The sequence below is a fragment of the Emydura macquarii genome, unplaced genomic scaffold (assembly GCF_026122565.2).
Source record: "Emydura macquarii macquarii isolate MOO-44397 ecotype Brisbane River unplaced genomic scaffold, CSIRO-AGI_Emac_v2 contig_2925, whole genome shotgun sequence".
Taxonomy (NCBI): Eukaryota; Metazoa; Chordata; order Testudines; family Chelidae; genus Emydura; species Emydura macquarii.
The window spans coordinates 20,519-35,225 of record NW_027133062.1 but is presented as its reverse complement, the minus strand read 5'-3'; the positions used below and the strand labels follow the sequence as shown (position 1 = coordinate 35,225).

The window sequence follows — 14,707 nt, the reverse complement described above, 5'->3', positions numbered from 1 at the left end:
AAGCCTGGCCAGTGTAAGCTCATTACCCAGTCCATCCCCCCCTCCCTGTGGAGAGGACATGCACTAGCCTTTGTAAACTGAGCTGAGATTTCCCAAGCAGTTCAACCAGAACACACCGTTTTAGGTAAAATATAAAACAGGATTTATTAACTACAGAAAGATAGATTTTAAGTGATTGAAGGAGCAAGCCTAGAGATCAAAGTTGGTTACTCGAGAAATAAAAATAAATTCGCAGTCTAAAGTTCTATAAACCAAACAGGATTTGAATCAAGCAGTCTCTCACCCTGACAGATGGTACTAGCAGTTCTTCAGTACAAAGCCTGGGAACACCTTCCAGCCTGGGATAGCTCTTCCCCAGTTCAAAGTTTTTGTCCTCAAGACTTTCTTCCAGGTGTTGAGTTGTGGGAGGGAAGAGGCCAAGTGATGTCACTCCCCCTCTTTTAGTTTCTTCCAGCTTGCTGAAAAGATCTTTTGCTGTGATGTGGGGATAAGGCAGTCCCCATTGGTCAAGCGATCTCCATTGTATACATGCTCGCTGAAGAGTCTCTGTGGTGGCCATTGGGAGTGGATTCCCTTTAATGGTCTATCAGCACATCTGGCTGGATCTGTGTTGCAATTGAAAGGTTGGCTTTGGGTGTCTCCCAACCTCACAACATATTTCAGTAACACACACATAGCAAAACTTCATAACTTCACATACAATGATAGAGACAATCTAACGGGATATTAATGTTCAACAGATCAAGACTTTTAAAAATAACTTGACAAGCATATTTTGTACAAAATGTATCATAATCATATCATAGCGATGAATATGGGAGTTCCAGGGAGCTACTTTGTGGTAGAGAATGTCACAGTGTTATTGTTTTGTTTTCTTTGCAGGTGCAAACTGCTCATTTTAAAATATAATATAGTACATTCTCTGACTTAGCTATAAGTATTATTTAACCAGTATTTTCTTCCAGAAGATTGCATTTATTTATTAATGGTTTGTTGGCTTAGTTTTTTCCCCCCTATCGATTTTCTGTGAATAAATGTTTCACAAGAGAGCTGCCATAGATGAAGTTTAAAAGCTGTATTTTTTCCTTTTTGAGAACAGATAAAAACACACGTTTAAATGCATATTGTTAAAAATATAAATGTGTGACCACAAGATGTATATAGCATAGCCCCCTCCAATTTTCTGTTTAGCCCAGTTTAGCCCCCAGGAAGAGGCTAGCGCCACCCCTGGTTACCACTGGGGATGTCAAAATGCCAACAGTGATCCTGAAAGACCCAACCTACCCCTTACTTCCATGGCGGATGAAGCCGTACACTGGCCACCTTGACAGCATCAAGGAGCGCTTCAACAACAGGCTCAGCAGGTGCAGAATGACTGTTGAACGTGCCTTTGGCTGTCTGAGAGGCTGCTGGTGCTGTCTACTCAGGAGGTTAGACCTCAGTGAGGACAGTATCCCCATGGTCATAGCTGCCTCCTGTGCGCTTCATATATCTCTGAAGCGAAGCGGGAGAAATTTCCACAGGGGTGGAGTGCGGAGGTGGATCGATTGTCTGCTGCTTTTGAGCAGCTAGATACCAGGGCTATAAGAAGGGCTCAACGGGGAGCTAGTCGGCTCCGAGAGGCTTTGAAGGAGCATTTTAACAATGAGCCACAGTAAGATGTGTTGCTGTAGCATGGTGAGCCCTGGGCAGTGCTAGGAAGCTGGTAATGACTGCTGTGCGTGCGCTACTATAACAATGCAAATGCACCTATTGCTACTGCCTGTGAAATGTTAACAGCAGTCACCAGAGGTTGGAGAGTAATAAAGATAACTTATGGAAACTGAATTCAGATTTTTATTCCACCACACCCGTGCAAACATACCTATGTAATGCTGAAGTAAACTTCCTACATACAGGGGAAAGTATCTTTAAAGGGGGAAGGAACAGGCAATTCACGAGCACATACACCAGCGAGGCGCTCACAGGCGGGTGTATGTGCAGCTGGCATTGTCTGTAATCTTCCGTGGGTTGGAGTGCCTGGGATACGGCTGCAGACCCTCAAGATACAGGGAATGGAGGGGGAAGGGGCAGTAGAGGGAGGTCCTACAGTGCAGTTCTAAGGACTGCAGGGGAGGCGAGTGTGGATGTGTTCAGCCTGAAGTTCAATCAGAGACCGCAGCATGTCTGTCTGCTCCCGGAGCAGCGCGATCATCTCTTGCTGGGCATTTCTCCTGTCCTCGCTATCCCGCTGCATTTTGTCATTGATCATCCGCCTCCAAGCCCGCTGCTCGCACTCCGAAGCGCGAGAGGCTTGCAGGACCTCCTGGAACATGTCTTCCCTCGTCCTCTTCTTTCTCCTCCTCATCTGGCCGAGCCGCTCTGCTGGTGTGGCGGAAGACACCCTCAAGGCCATGTTTGCGGCTGTTAAAGAAACCACGGACAGAAGTAGCACTGTCAGTCCATTTACTTCTCTTGATCCAAACAAGTTACCAGCACAACAGTCTCACTTCCCCTTGAGACCCTGAGCACGGCGGCAGACCGAGCCATGGTGAGTATGGCCCAGGGGGTGGGGCGGGATGAGTTGGGACAGTAAGCAGAAGGTAGCACTGGGGCATCAGTACAAGCGGGTAGGACTATTGTACTGCCTACTAGCACTGTTTTCCACAGGCAATGGGGACTGTAGCTGATGTCACAACCCCTGAGGGTAAATGGGGCTGAAAGGGAACAGCTCCTGCATGCATCTGGCTACAGACTGGGTCTGTATACTGCTAGCCAGTGTGCTGCAATGATGAATTAATTGCCAAGCAGCACGGCAAAGCGTCCTACCACGGGGAAGAAACAAGGCAGCCTTCCCACGAAGCCTTGGGCAGAGGATTGCAGACTACCTCCAGGGAAGAGAGCGCTGGAGGATTCCCAGGACATCGTGGGGTGCATAAACTGTCCCCTCTGCCTAGATCTACAGGGCAGGGAGAAGCAGAGAGCAACTGCTCCTGTACCGGTTATTTCACCCCCTCTTCTAGCCTGAATAAGAAAGCAGTACGTGAGCAGGTGTGTCCCTGCAGCCTTGAAGCAAACTGAGAACTTACCAGAGGTTCCCTCCCCTGCATCAGGCTCGCTAGAGCTGGACTCCTGGGACTGGCTAGACTGCTCAGGAGTCAAAAAGAGATCCTGGCTCGCCACGCCACTGCATCCCCCCGACGCCTGTCCTCCATACTCCTCATCCTCCTCTTCCTTGATCAGCACCTCGAACTCAGCATTCACGCCGGTGGCCTGCGACTCCACTTCCCCCAACGTATCCATGGGGTGCTTGGGTGTGGAGGTGGTTTCGCCGCCGAGGATGGCGTGCAGCTCCTTGTAGAAGCGGCAGGTCTGTGGCTCCCCACCCGAGCGACTATTCGCCTTCTGGTACGCCTGCCGCAGCTCCTTGATTTTTACGCGGCACTGCTGCGTGTCCCTGTCGTAGCCCTTCTCTTCCATGCCCCGAGCGATCCGGCTGTAGATGTCGAAGTTCCTACGGCTGGTTCGGAGCTGTGCCTGCACATCCTCCTCTCCCCACAGACCCAGGAGATCCATCACCTCCTGCGTACTCCAGGCAGGAGCGCGTCTGCAGCGTGGAGCTGTCATGGTCAGCTGGGCAGTTACTATGTTAGTTCTCCACGCTGAGCAAACAGGAAGAGCGATTAAAAAAATTCCCAGGGCTTTAAAAAGGGGAGGGCCGTGTACCGGTGTACTGGGCAGCGGAGTTCAAAACAGGGACCAGAGCAGTTACAGTGGGGCATTGTGGGACACCTCCTGGAGGCCACTCAGACTGATGCAAGCAATGCAGTGTTTACACTGACACTGTGTCAACCTAAGCGCTATGCCTCTCACAGAGGTGGCTTATTAAGTTGGCGTAATAGGCAAGTTAAAGTGGTGGGAGGACCATCGTACTGTAAACACCTCCACCGTTCAGTCGATGTAAGCTGCCTTATGTCGACCCAACTCTGTGGTGTAGACCAAATCTCAGAAATTGGATTCTGCCTCCATATCCCACCCAATATTCCCAGGGAAGTAAAGTCAGGGAGGAAATTCCTCACAGCTAGCAGGATGGGCAGGAAGTCATGACTGATATGTGCCATGATGATACAACACCTGCTGACTTCAGCCCTGACCTGGGTGAGATGGGGCAGAATGGAGGGCACTTGCTCACAGTATATTTTTGGGAGCTGAAGCTTTTTCCTTCACTTGCCAGATGGTTTCTGTGTCAGTTTCATTGACTCCTCACCTGTGCAGGTGCCTCTCCTGATTTCCCTTTCTTTGGAGGCCTGGAGATCCGGGATCCACGTCTCTTCCCCAGTGATTAGGTCAGGTTTGGAAATGGGAAATCCTACTCGGGGTAAAATGAGACACGGTCAGGGTGCATGGAGTCTTGGTAGAGTATTTGTCACACAAGGGACATTCCCTGAATTTAACCTGAACCCTTCATGGGATTGTGGTAATTCAGAGAGCAGCAGACGTCTGGGGAGTGTTGTCACACCCGCACTAGGAGATGCCAGGATAGGTGCGCTCGGGGGGGGAGGAAGAGACGGACGCACGCACGCACAGCTCTGGAGTTGAACCCCTGCCTATTTCTAAGCCTGCAGAACCTAGAGCCCTCCCCATGGATGGAGCTAGTCCCAAGAAGGAAGGTGAATGGTGAGTAAATGAGAAACAACAGGCAGGATAATACCCTGCTTCTGGCCCCTTGAAAGCTGCAGAGATGGGGATGAATTAGCTGTACATTAGATTTCTGACTCCCCTGTTCCCCTGAAGGGGGTATGGAGATGAAAGCATCTCTCACACTGGAGCCATGAACTGTGTGACACATTCCCCTCCAATCGAACTGACTAGGGAAGAACCTGACCAGATTCAGACATGCAGACCCCACGGTTTTTAATAACTGAGGCGCAGGAATCCTTACCCAGTGAGGTCAGAGTCTCATAATTCTCCTGCATGACGTCCCTCTCGGGGGCTCTCTGAGTGGGGTCCGGTGGAGCCCCCTGCCCCTCGGTGAAATACACAGCCACCTCCTCGAAAAAAACCCTGAAACAACATCAGTTCCCCCACTCAGCACCTGCCGCCCCAGCCACAATCCCACTCTTCATGATGGAGGAAGGCCAGAGAAGCAGAATCCCACCCTGCTCAGAGCAGCCAGGAGGCTTCAGAGGGTGAGGAAAAAGTTAGCATGCCCTGTCCCTCCCAGCTGATGGAGGAGGGCAGGTCTTCTAATTCACCTACTAGCCCCAGGCTGATATGGAAAGTGGAGTTGAGCAGGGGACAGGAATCCCAAGATCTTCATGTTTCCTGGTAGCCTCTGGGTAGTGGGTTCAGGCTCTAGCACTCAGAATCTGGTCAGTTTTCCCAGCCCTGTCAAGGGGTGCTTCCTAGGATTAACATACATCCAGGTTTTCCCAGACATGACCTGTTTTTTGGCCCTCTGATCTCCGTCCGGGTGGATTTTTGGAAGAAGAACAAATCATAGAATTAGAACATTAGGGTTGGAAGAGACCTCAGGAGGTATCTAGTCCACCACTCTGCTCAAAGCAGGGCCAAACCCAACTAAATCATCCCAGCCAGGGCTTTGTCAAGCCGGGCCTTAAAAACCTCCAAGGATGGAGATTCCACCACCTCCCTAGGGAACCCATTCTAGTGCTTCACCTGCCTAGTGAAAAAGTTTTTCCTAATATCCAACTTAGACCACAAAACCTAGACTTGAGACCTAGACTTCCTCCTAGTTCTGTCATCTGCCACCACTGAGAACAGCCTAGCTCCATCCTCCCTGGAACCCCCCTTCAGGTAGTTGAAGGCTGCTAGAAAATCCCCCCTCATTCTTCTCTTCTGCAGACTAAATATCCACAATTCTTCCTTGCTCGTCCTTTTTTCCGCTCAACATTGAATCTGGTTGAACTACAATTCCCGGCCTACCCTAATAGCGGCCCGTGTGTTAACTGGTTTGCCACCCTTACTTCTGTGCTGCTGCTGGCAACGGCGCTGCCTTCAGAGCTGGGCAGAGAGCAGTGACTGCCAGCTGGGCGCCCAGCTCTGCCAGCAGCAGTACAGAAGTCAGGGTGGCATGATATTGACCGTTGAGTCCCTGAAAGGGACTCAACAGTAAAACTTCAGGCACACATCTTGCAGTGCATTCATGGCTATCTGATGAGCCATCAACCACTGCTGAGAAAGACACTCTCTACAGACAGATACGCAGCAGGGAGAAGCACAGTAGGAAAGAACTGACTGCACGTAAAGAAGGACATTTAAATTTGATTGATTTTTGAGGCCACTACACTTGTTATTTATAAATATGTTATATAGTCACAGTAGAAAGAACCTGTACGGTAGAAAGCATGGTCCCCGTTCCCCTCTGATAGGTTACCATATTTCAGGTTCCCAAAGTGTTTCCTCTTTCAGAAATAGGAGAATGTTCCCCCCTCTCTCCACCACCAATGGGTCTGTTCAGAAAATCAGGCCCAAGTTGAACATGTCCCAGTAGGTTTATCACACCCTGTCCCCTCCCTGCTGCACCCTGTGTGTTTCATGCCCCTCCCTCTCCACAAGAAACCCTCCCCTGCTGCTTCCTGAAAATCCCCTACCTCAGTTGGCTCCGCCACAGCCCTGTCTCGTGGAAAATGGGACGATCGGGAGTGAAATGTGGATGAGATTCTTCAGCCTGTCAGGGCGATTGGGGAGGTGTCAGAAGGGGCTTTAGTCCATTTCACAGCCCAATTCCACCCAGGTTCTCTGCCCGAAAACAGGCACCCTAGACCCTGCCACACTGGGAAAACCCTCAGTCACTTAATTACAACACAGACCCGGCCCCTCCCACCAGGACTAAACCCACCGAGGCACTTTTAAACCCTCCCAGGGACAGAGTCTCCAAGACAAATGCTAGAAAAGACCAGAATCAAAGGAGCCGCTTTGAGCCCCTAACATTATCCCTAAGGGCAGCGCATCTCTCCAGCAGCGCAGTGACTCAGCAGGGACAGGAACTGGCTTTTCCTCTCCCTGCTCCTCATCTTGCTCCCAGGAAAGTCAATCTGCCCCGGGATGATGCAGTGAAGGGATCTGGGCAGGTCTGGGCACTGGGAACCCTCTCTCCCTGCTTCTTGCTCCTGCTTCCCCTTTCAATCTCACCATTCCCTTTTCTGCCTCCTTCCCTCTGCCTGGGAGGACTGGCTACTGTCCTGTTCCCATGGGCATTTGCTCCCCAGTGAGAGCCTGGGTGTGGCACTGAAGGCGGCAGCTCCGGGACCCACAGACACCCAGGGGACCCCTCCCCCTCCAGTACAAACTCACTAGCAGGTCCCTGAAAAAGTGGCCCTTTGTGCAGTCACTTTCCTGCCCGTCCCCAGCACTTTTCTCAAGTTCTCTTCATCACCTGGAGGCTCTGGCTCAGGAACCGGTGTCGGCAGAGCCCAGGGCTCTGTTCCAGGCACATGGGAAAGTCCTGCCCTGGGCTTTGATGAAGGTCTCTCTCTTAGACAAAGGGGCACGCTTCATCACCACCTCACTCTGTGGGAGGTGCTGCTGGTTGGACTAGAGGATCCACTGACTCCCTGGCGGGGCCCCTGAAGAAAGTCATTCCTGTATACAGTGACTGCTTAGCTCTCCTGGCTTAGTGAGTATGAGATATTGTAGCTAATTTTAGGCTTTGTATTCAACTAGTATATGTATGAAAATCCTTGCACATTAAACCTTATTGATTTGCAAATCGGGCGTGATGGGTCTCACTGGTATCCACACTGATCACTAAGTGTCCAGTATCAACAGCAACTTCTTTCAGAACACAAAATTCTATTCTATGACGAAAAAGAACACTCAACGGTAGCTGTTGTGACAGGGAGAAGCAAGAGATGTATTCCTACTTCTTTCATCCCAGGAAACATAGCACCAAGACCGGGTTGAGCCTCTAGAGATGATAAAGTTGAAGTGAAGTCTTCATTCACGTGTCCTATGACATTCCATTCTGGGTCCAAATTCTCTATTCTGTCCTGATCACATGGCAACCCCATTGCTGGTAGAGCCTCACTCCACAAAACTGTCGGCGTTTTATAACAAACATCTGTAAAAGTTACCTAGCGGTTGAGCAGAATCCAGAAGTCGCTATTGTAGATTTGTAAGGATCAAGTCTGTGTACTTTTTCAGCTGACAAACTTCTTGTCCTTTTCACCTCAGGATTCAATATAAGTGTCTTCATTAGTCAACTTCGGGACTGAAGTCTTTGCTTCTTCCAGGATGTTTTCAATGGATCTCTCTCTGATCGAGCCAAGTGTAGCTTCTATTGCTTGACAAACATCTACTACTGTTGTAGCAGATGCCAAGTGGTTTTAACAGAGACTTACAAGAGAGAGAATGGTGACCGTCTTCTCTGAATGTAGTAACAAAAGTAGTTCACCAGCCTTGCTACTTAGGTCTGTCCCATCTTGGTAGATACTTTCCAAAGCCAGTAAGAATGGTTGCAGTGATTTTAAGACAATAGCCAAGGATTGCTGGTGAGAAAACTAGCAAGTTTTTTCCAGTTGAACTAATTTGAACTTCAGTTCCAGATCATTTTCTTTTTCCCAAAAAATGTTCAGTCTTTTTGGACTCTTGATGGAAATAAGAGGGTTATAAGGAAGACGTTAAATTTATGGCTTTTAAAATGTCTTCTGAAGATTCTGCAGCTCGTACTAGTTGAGTAGACCATAGAATCATAGGACTGGAAAGGACCTTGAGAGGTCATCTAATCCAGTCCCCTGCACTGAAGGCAGGATTCGATATTATCTAGACCATCCCTGACAGGCGATTGTCTAATCTGCTCTGAAAAACCTCCAGCTTCCCCAGGCAATTTATTGCAGTGCTTAACTACCCTGACTGGAAGTTTTTCCTGAAGTCCAGCCTAAACCTTCCTTACTGAAATTTAAGACCATTGCTTCTTGTTAACCTCTGAGACTAAGACAAGAACAATTTACCTCCCTCCTCCTTGTAACAATTTCTTACATACTCAAAAACTGCTATGTCCCCCTTAGTCTTCTCTTCTCCAGACGTAACAATCCCAGTTCTTTCAATCTTTCCTCATAGGTCATGTTTTCTAGACCTTTAATCATTTTTGTTGTTCTCCTCTGGACTTTCTCCAATTTGTCCACATCTTTCCTGAAATGCGGTGCCCAGAACTGGACATAATACTCCAGTTGAGGCCGTAGCAGGGCAGAGTAGGGCAGAAGAATTACTCCTCATGTCTTGCTTACAACACTCCTGCTAATAAGGCTCAGAATATTTGCTTTTTATGCAACAGTGCTGCACTGTTGACTCATATTTAGCTTGTGATCCACTATGATCCCCCAGGTCCCTTTCTGCAATACACCTTCCTAGGCAGTCATTGCCCATTTTGTGTGTGTGCAATTGACTGTTTCTCCCCACTTGGAGTACTTTGCATTTGTCATTATTGAATTTCATCCTATTTACTTCAGACCATTTCTCCAGATCATTTTGAATTTTAATCCTATCCTACAAAGCACTTGCAACCCCTCCCAGCTTAGTATCATCTACAAATTTTATATGCACACTCTCTATGCTATTATCTAAATAATTGATGAAGATACTGAACAGAACCGGACCCAGGCCCAACCCCTGCGTGACCCCACTCGATACGCCCTTCTAGCTTTACTGTGAACCACTGATAACTACTCTCTGGCAACAGTTTTCCAACCAGTTATGCACCCACCTTATAGTAGTTCCATCTAGGTTATTTCCCTATTGTGTTTATGACAAGGTCATGCGAGACTATCAAAAGCCTTACTAACTTCAAGATACACCATATCTATCACTTTCCCCCATCCACAGGGCTTCTTACCTTGTCAAAAAAGTTATTAGGCTGGTTTGACATGCTTTGGTCTAGACAAATCTATGCTGTTACTTATCATCTTATTATCTTCTAGGTGTTTGCAAATTGATTCCTTAATTATTTGCTCCATTATCTTTTCAGGTACTGAAATTAAGATGGCCTCTGCAGTGTGTACAGGAGAGATCAGGGTTACACTTTTCTCTGAGCAAAGCTTGTATTCCACCATGTCTTCCAGAGAAGTTTGCAGCTCCATCAAATGCACAAGCAGCCACCTGTTGTGTGTCCAATTTACAAGCATTTAACTCTTCTAAGATATGGGTGGTCACAGATGCAGCCGATGTGTCTTCTATAACCTGAACATCTAGAAATGCATCTACTGGCCTACCACTGACATCAAGATAATGTACACAATGACTTAACGTTTGATGCCCATTTGCATGGGTGCATTCAACAGCCATGTATGCAAATATTTTTAAGGTGGTGAGTTATTCACTTTTTCTACAGCTGAGTTTCACTGTTCCACTGCATGCTTCTGACCAGTTAGTAAAGTTTCTGATAGAAAGATAGTGAGCATTTGCCCGTCTTGTTTGAAACCAGCATCCAACTTCAGAGTTAACAAGCGACAATTCCCTTAACATTGTCTTTCATCTTGCTGTGCGTGACACCTCTTGCTAAAACAGAAAGTATGATGCGACAGATACGTTTGTTCGCATAAACGGTTTTGTGTCTCCAGCGTTCTTAACAGCCTCATTAAGTGTTTCTGAAACTGGCTTTGACAGTGAGCGGCTTATAAGGCTTTCTGCACGTCAGTGCAGCCCAGAGGCTTGGTGCCTTGTAGCCTTTTCATGTAGTTTGTCAGCATTGGCATTGCTGATCAGTCTGGCAAACCAAGCTCCTCCGGTTTTACCCACTGTAGTCATGTGAAGCTTCCCTTCTTCGTGAGCTTGTGTGTGCGTGTGCGCGCGCAAAAGAGGTGCACTTGTAGCCATCTTTTGTAACTTCAATAAAAGGGAAAAGTTTGACCGACAAATATTGGGAACTGAATTTTAGGTTATGGAGACACCATTTCTTCAGGGGGTAGCTGGATTTATGCTTTGGGCTGTTCGGATGTTGATACACCATTTGAACCTTCAGATGACAGGTTGGTATGTTCTTCATCTTGGTTGGTTTGACCACTGAGGGGGTGATGGGAGAGTTCAGGGGTGGTGTAGGGAAATCCCTGGCAGCATCTGACCCAGGAAGCTCAACTCACTCTAGGGCTGTAATATCATGAGCAGAGAGACACAGACACCAGCCTCCTCTGCTTTAGCAATAAACAGACCCCCTCCCGCCTTCTTTCCCGTGACTGAGCCTGCCTAGGCTGGCCCAGAAGCCCCCTGGGACAGTTCAGCAGCTGCTGATTTCATTTGCCCACCTGGACTCACACCAGAACAGAACCAGAAACCAGTGTGAAATGATATTTTTAACTGAACTGGAACCAGACTTCACAACCCTAATTTCTCTCTTACTTAGTGAACCTGAATTGAACTGAAAAAAGAAACGATTACCACTTAAAATAAAGTTTCAGCCATTTTTAAGCTCAATATTTGATAAAATAAAACCTACTCTGATCTTACGTTCATTATAAAACAAAACAACGTAACACCCAGACATGTGATTGCTACCAGAGCAGCCAGTCCTTGGAGAATGAGAAGAGAAGGGACCAGCCCAAAGGGTCAGGGAGGGAGGTGGGAGAGAAGTGGCAGGCTCCCTGGTCCCAGAAGTTAACAAAAACACTTCAAGCCCAAGGAAAAAGGTTGCTCAATTATTCTCCCCCCCCTCTTACCCATCCCCACCCCCTTGGGGAGCTCTTCCCTCCAAGTGCCCCACATGATGTAGACCCATGACCCAAATTCAGATCCTCAAGGGTATGCTTCCAGCCCCCTCCCCTTCTGGGGCACAGCCTCCTAACTGAACCGTTCTGTGGTGTCTTGAACCAGAACTGAAATCGAACGCACCGACTGCCACTGACCTGAACCAAACCCAACCCAGCCTCAACTCCCTCCCCTGCCAGCTGTGGCTAGCAGTGACTGGTTTGACACGGATTCCTGTGCAGAAATCAGACCAGCACCTGTCACTCCAGGAGTCAGTCCCACCAACTACGGAGACTGTCTTTTACAAATATATTCAACTGGGAGCCCTGTTTTCGGGGTGAGGTTGCATGTGGATATTTGCCCTGTAAACTCGCCCCTGGAGGAAGCCTGCCCAGCTCCCTGCCCCCACTTGTTTGACCATTTCTAATGGGGGGAGGAGAAATCCCCACTGACTGCTGAGCAGGGCAGCCCACCCTCCCTCACTCTTCCACCCCAGGGGGCGGGGGAGCGGCCCTTGTATCTCTCACCATCCCCCCGCCCTATCCCTGCCCTAGGGATCCCCCTTCCCCAGCCAGGCTCCTCCTGCTCCCACATTCTCCCTCCAGCCTCCCCCCCCCCATCTCCCCTCTACTCCAGCCTCCTTCCCCCCCCCCCCAGCCCCCTGCATCGCCTCATCCCCCCTCCAGCCACCCACCATCCCCCCCCCCCCCGCATCCCCATTCACCCCCCTCCTGCCCCTCACACCCCAGGTCTCCCTCGATCCCTTCTGCCCCCCACTTTCAGCCCCTTCCGGCTCCCACCCCTCTGTGCCCCCAGGAGCCGCGGGCCCAGCCCAGCTCAGCTGCTCCCCCCGCCCCGCAAACAAAGGCAGCCGGCGGCAGCTTCCCCGGGCGGGGGCAGGTGGGGAATCGCAGCCAGCGCCGCCGGGAGCAGCCCGGGGCCAAACGCGCCCCTGCAGCAGGGCTGGGAGCGGGAGGCGCCGCTCCCTAGGCCGGGGGTGGGGTGGGGAGGTCTCTCTTACCTTCCCTGCGAGCGGGGCCGGGAAGGGCCTGGCCAGGCTGGGGTCTCTGCCCCGGGAGAGGCTCCTGGGTGGGGCGCAGCGGGGATGTCACCGCCCCGGCTGCAGCCCGGCTCCGGGGACCCAGCAGCCGCCGGGGCTCGGGGGATCCAAGGGGCCTGCTGGGACGCGGAGTCAGTTCCCCGAGAGGCGGGGCCGAACCGGAGCTGGCCTGGCGGGAGGCGGGGAATCCCCTCGTCCCACCATCCCGCAGACTGTACGTCAGCCAGCCAGCTGGCCAAAGAGATACACCGAGCCCCTCTGCTCTGCCTGATTGGCGCTCCCACCTGCCGATCACAGCTCCCCGATCTCTGATTGGGTCAGAAGAGGACGTCCCGCCTCCCCTGTCACGCTTGAGCTCCCCCAGGAAGGGGGGCTTCCTCCCAGACAGGATGTACAAATGGGCGTTCGCTGTTCGCTGATTGGCTCGTGTGCGAAGAGTGACGGGGACGCTGGCTAGGCCAGGCGCTTCCTCCTTCCTTTGTTAGGCCTGGGCCAGCCACGTGGGAAGACTTTTGCTTGGGCTTGATCCTTTCCTTTGCCATAGCTTCAGGTGCTGTGCTCCCCCACTCTCTGTGTAGGGGGGGGGGGCTCAGTCAAGCAGGTGCAGGGACCAGCCGTGTCTGATTTGACCTTGGTGCTGGGAGGGGTGGCTAAGGCAAATGTTGGGAGTGGCTATCGCCCCCACCAGCCCCCCTCTGCCTAGCGCTGCTCCTGGCAGCAAGGACGAAAAATGGGTTGGGGTAAAGTGGAAACAACTGAGCCAAGAGGCCATGGGTACAAATCCCCCCACTGCTGAGTGCTATTTGTATTTGCAGGCACTTCCCTGCCCTGATCACGCTGACCAAGACAGCGAGTTCCTAGCCCTAGAAGGCAATCCAGTATCGGACCCGTTTGCTGTGCATTTTGCAAATCTGTTAAAAAGAAGTTGCACAAGATCACTGCACTCAAAATGGGGAACAGAACCAGGGTCTCCAACATGGAAGCTGCAGCTCTTAGCTACTCAGCTCCACTGCTTTTAGTCTGAAAGTATCAAATCTGTGTGCTTCGGTTCTCCTATCCCTATCTGCTACAGCAGAGTCAGTAGTAGGAGCTGGGGGTCCTGACCACAAATGTTCTACTGATGACTAGCAAATACTTGTGTAACCTACTGGCAAAGTGTGTGTCACGTCCCTTCTGGCAGCTGGTCCACATACAGTGCAGCACCCGTGGTGAGGTTCTCAGTTGGGATCTGCAAAGACAGGATTCAAATCCCACAGCAGAAGGGTGGAGGAGAACTTGGTCGTTCAGTGTGCTTTGCGATTGTTTTGGTTTTGTTTGTTGGTTTGGGGGTTCTTTGAAAATCTTTGTTTGTGGGGACCTGGACGACTGGGCGTGGGTTGCCAGAGGCTGTGCATTTTGGGGAGCTGGGCGGCAGCAGGCAGAGATGAGCCCATTTCACACTAGAAGTGGGGAGGTGCTCAGAAACCTGGGAGTGTCATACTGGTCACCCACCTTGTTTTATGAGCGTTACCATGGGCGATGGGAAACCAGAGATGTGCCACTGCCGGGTGCAGCTGAGTCCTTGCGATGTTTATAGCTCATTGGAAGGAGGCAGTGATTGGCGGGTCTCTGGAGATTTAATCCATAAATAAAGGCCATAGCTCTTAATGACCGGATCTGGTTCCACTTTGAAATCAGTGGAAAGATTCCCAATCACTTCAAAGGGTTTGGATCAATCCCTAAGTGACTTGATCAGTTACCCAGAGTGAGATTCATTTCACAGGGAAGAGGGTGAGCATTGCATCTGCTGATAGCAGCTGTCCCCTCCCCCCCTAGCCTCAGGTTTCTTTAGACCCTGGCTCCCTCTGATGCCGGTTCTTGGCTGGCTACAACTTCTGTTCCCCGGGCAGGGTCCCCACTTCTATCAAAGTCCTGGCACTGGGCAGGGTCCCCACTTCTATCAAAGTCCTGGCACTGGGCAGGGGGCAGCCA

General features: G+C 50.4%; 1 protein-coding gene across 3 annotated transcripts; it reads right to left on the bottom strand.

Annotated features, from left to right (window-relative positions):
* Positions 1-118: 118 nt before the first annotated feature.
* LOC137167521 (zinc finger and SCAN domain-containing protein 29-like) lies at positions 119-13,172 on the bottom strand. 3 transcript variants are annotated; one of them, XM_067569737.1, is made up of 6 exons: positions 12,698-13,172; positions 6,594-6,670; positions 4,922-5,043; positions 4,247-4,348; positions 3,069-3,641; positions 119-2,403 (listed from the first exon to the last, which is right to left on the bottom strand). In XM_067569737.1, exons 3-6 carry the CDS (start codon positions 4,953-4,955, stop codon positions 2,099-2,101), a joined length of 1,014 nt encoding a protein of 337 aa, XP_067425838.1. In that variant the 5' UTR covers positions 4,956-5,043; positions 6,594-6,670; positions 12,698-13,172; the 3' UTR covers positions 119-2,098. The 3 variants fall into 3 exon arrangements, with proteins under 3 accessions (XP_067425838.1, XP_067425840.1, XP_067425841.1); XM_067569739.1 differs by lacking the exon at positions 6,594-6,670 and having other exon boundaries at positions 12,698-12,714; XM_067569740.1 differs by lacking the exons at positions 4,922-5,043; positions 12,698-13,172 and having other exon boundaries at positions 6,594-7,031.
* Positions 13,173-14,707: the final 1,535 nt, after the last annotated feature.

Coding starts and splice junctions, on each gene's coding strand:
- LOC137167521 (XM_067569737.1), bottom strand. CDS start 4,955: ATGCAGGAGAATTATGAGACTCTGACCTCACTGG. Junction 4,349..4,921: donor TGAGACTCTGACCTCACTGG/GTAAGGATTCCT, acceptor TACCCCGAGTAG/GATTTCCCATTTCCAAACCT. Junction 3,642..4,246: donor CAGGAGAGGCACCTGCACAG/GTGAGGAGTCAA, acceptor CTGTTTGCTCAG/CGTGGAGAACTAACATAGTA.